This window comes from Acanthisitta chloris, unplaced genomic scaffold (assembly GCF_000695815.1).
Source record: "Acanthisitta chloris isolate BGI_N310 unplaced genomic scaffold, ASM69581v1 scaffold21381, whole genome shotgun sequence".
NCBI lineage: Eukaryota > Metazoa > Chordata > Aves > Passeriformes > Acanthisittidae > Acanthisitta > Acanthisitta chloris.
Genome location: NW_008655700.1, coordinates 7,882 through 10,146, shown reverse-complemented (window position 1 = coordinate 10,146; position 2,265 = coordinate 7,882). Strand labels below are relative to the sequence as shown.

General features: G+C 54.4%; 1 protein-coding gene across 1 annotated transcript in view; it reads right to left on the bottom strand.

Annotated features, from left to right (window-relative positions):
• Positions 1-204: 204 nt before the first annotated feature.
• Positions 205-2,265, bottom strand: part of WSCD2 (WSC domain containing 2) — a gene marked incomplete at both ends in the record, with an annotated part of 9,938 nt that continues 7,877 nt past the window's right edge. The window contains 3 exons of the mRNA XM_009084035.1: positions 205-414; positions 1,044-1,208; positions 2,163-2,265. The exon at positions 2,163-2,265 is cut by the window's right edge and continues 72 nt beyond it. Coding sequence (XP_009082283.1) covers positions 205-414; positions 1,044-1,208; positions 2,163-2,265 — 478 coding nt within the window. The remainder of the gene's footprint in view (positions 415-1,043; positions 1,209-2,162) is intronic.

The following is a 2,265-nucleotide window of genomic DNA, read 5'->3' as shown; positions in this document are numbered from 1 at the left end:
ACCCCATCCTAACCCATTCCATCCCATTCTAAACCATTCCATCCCTCCCCATTCTAACCCATCCCATCCCACCCCACCCAACACAGGAGCCCTCAGCCATGCTAGGCAATACTTCAGCTCATGTAGGAGATAGACATAGTGAGCCCAAAGCACAACCAAGGCACCCCTTGGGGCACCAACTCCCTCTCTGCCCTCCCGACCTACCTTTGCCCTTCCAGTGGGCGTGAGCGGCGAAGCCGATGTGGCCTCCGTACTTGCCGTTGAAGCGGTTGAACTCGGCCATCAGAGCCTTGTAGGGGTTCCGGATCAGCAGGATGGCAGAGTCAAAGGATTCGATCTCCTTCTGGCCACTCTCGTGGGTCTTGATGCAAATTGTCCTCCCACTGCGCCAGTGATCCCTCTCACCCTTGAACCCTGTGGGGCAGAGCCCATGGGAGGTAAAGTGAGAAAAGGGAGAGTTTATCCTGGAGAAAAGGAGGTCCAGGAGGGACCTTCTCCCTGACAGGAGGGATCCAGGTGGGGGTTGCTTTCTTCTCTTTTTGTCACTTCTGATAACAGAAATGCTGCGTTTCTGGCAGGCCAAAGTTGCCCTTTGGGTTGCACATGCCAGCAGAAGTTTCAGTGACAAATGTGCCTGGAGGGAAAGTCCAAATCAGTCGATAGCCACTGAATGCCAACATATTTGATCTTCAGGAACCTCTGATCAGTCTCCTCCAGCCCAGCTGTTCTGCTAGGGCAGGTGGGGGACAGGAGGTGGATCCAGGTGGGGGTTGCTTTCTTCTCCAGAGGAACAAGCAACAAGGCAAGAGGAAATGGCATCAAGATGTGCCAGGAGAAGTTTACACTGGATATGTAAGGAAAAAACCTCCTAATATCTATCCTAAATTTCCCTCTTTCAATTTCTTCCCATTACTCTTTGTTCTGCCTCTGCAGTTCCCAACCAAGTGCCTCTGCAGCTTCCCTGGAGCCCCATGGGATGTCCCCAGGACCTTCCCCAGCTCAGGTGGGACCAGTGCAGCCCCAGCAATGACCCCTCCTCTCACCTTTGTTGTAGAGAGACCCATCAAAGTAGTAGCTGCCGGTGTAGAAACCTGTGGCCAGCTCGATCAGGTGTCGTGCCCAGGTGTTGCCAGCCCCAGGGAAACTGGCCAGGGCCACCAGCTGCTTGGCACGGCTGGGGAGGAACCTCCTGTCCATGCAGCGATTGTCTGCAGGGAGAACAGGCCATGGCACATCAGGAACAGCTCATGGCAATGTGCTTTTCCTACTGGGGTATCCCACTGCCTCCCAGGGGGATGCTGGGGCAGGAGTGAGGAGGTGGCTGCTACAGGGGAAGGTGCACAGAGGCACATGCCAAAGGGTCTCGAGCACATCAAAGAGTCCTAAACACCTAAAAACTCCTCTGAGGAGGGAGGAGTTGTGTGCCATGCCCAGCTGCTTGCTGCCTGAGTGCTTAGGGAAGAGTGAGTAACAGGGATTCACATGCCAAGCAACACTCCTGCTTTTTATAGGGATGAATGCACAAGCATTTCCAGCACCTCCTCAAACACTGGCGCAGAAACTGGGGCAAGACTGACCTGCTCTGAGCAAAACCACCTGAATTTGAGTCCTCACTTGCTCTCTTCAGCCCTTTCCTTGTCCTTTTCTCTCTCAGTAACAGTGTTCCCTTCACCCTGTGCTTCTCTTCAGCCCTTTCCTTTCCCAGTAACAGCTTTCCCTTCACTCAGTGCTTCCCTGTCTCCATGGTCCCACTGCTGCAGGACAGGATCCCTCTCTGTGCAGCATCCCAGAGACTTTCTGCCTACTTACAGCTTTTCCCCCCCCCATATTTTTCCCTGGAGCTTGTCCCCTGTGGATAGCAGAGCCCCAGTGGGTTCTCTGACCAATACAGCTGGTGCCAAGGAGGTGGGAGAAGCCCTGGCAGGGAGGGATCCTGCCAGAGGCAGATGCAAACTGCTCTGCCCTGCCCTGCAGCTGAGTCAGGCAGCAATTAGAGCCGTTTATTCAGGACTGATTTCCCAGGAAATTTAAATAAATGCTAATTTTTAACAGGAGCCAAATAGGCGCTGGCAGCTCCCACTCCCTGCTGCCGTTCCTGGGAAGAGGGTGGGAAAAGGGTGATGGTACCTGTGCTGGAGTGGGGTCTGCTCATCCTAGCTCACCTTGCACTTGGGTTTGGTAGACCAGGAGGTACTCAGCAGTGCCACAGCTCTCGAACTCCTCCCCAGCACATTTCTGGGCGCAGAGCTGCTCGTCGCTCGTGCA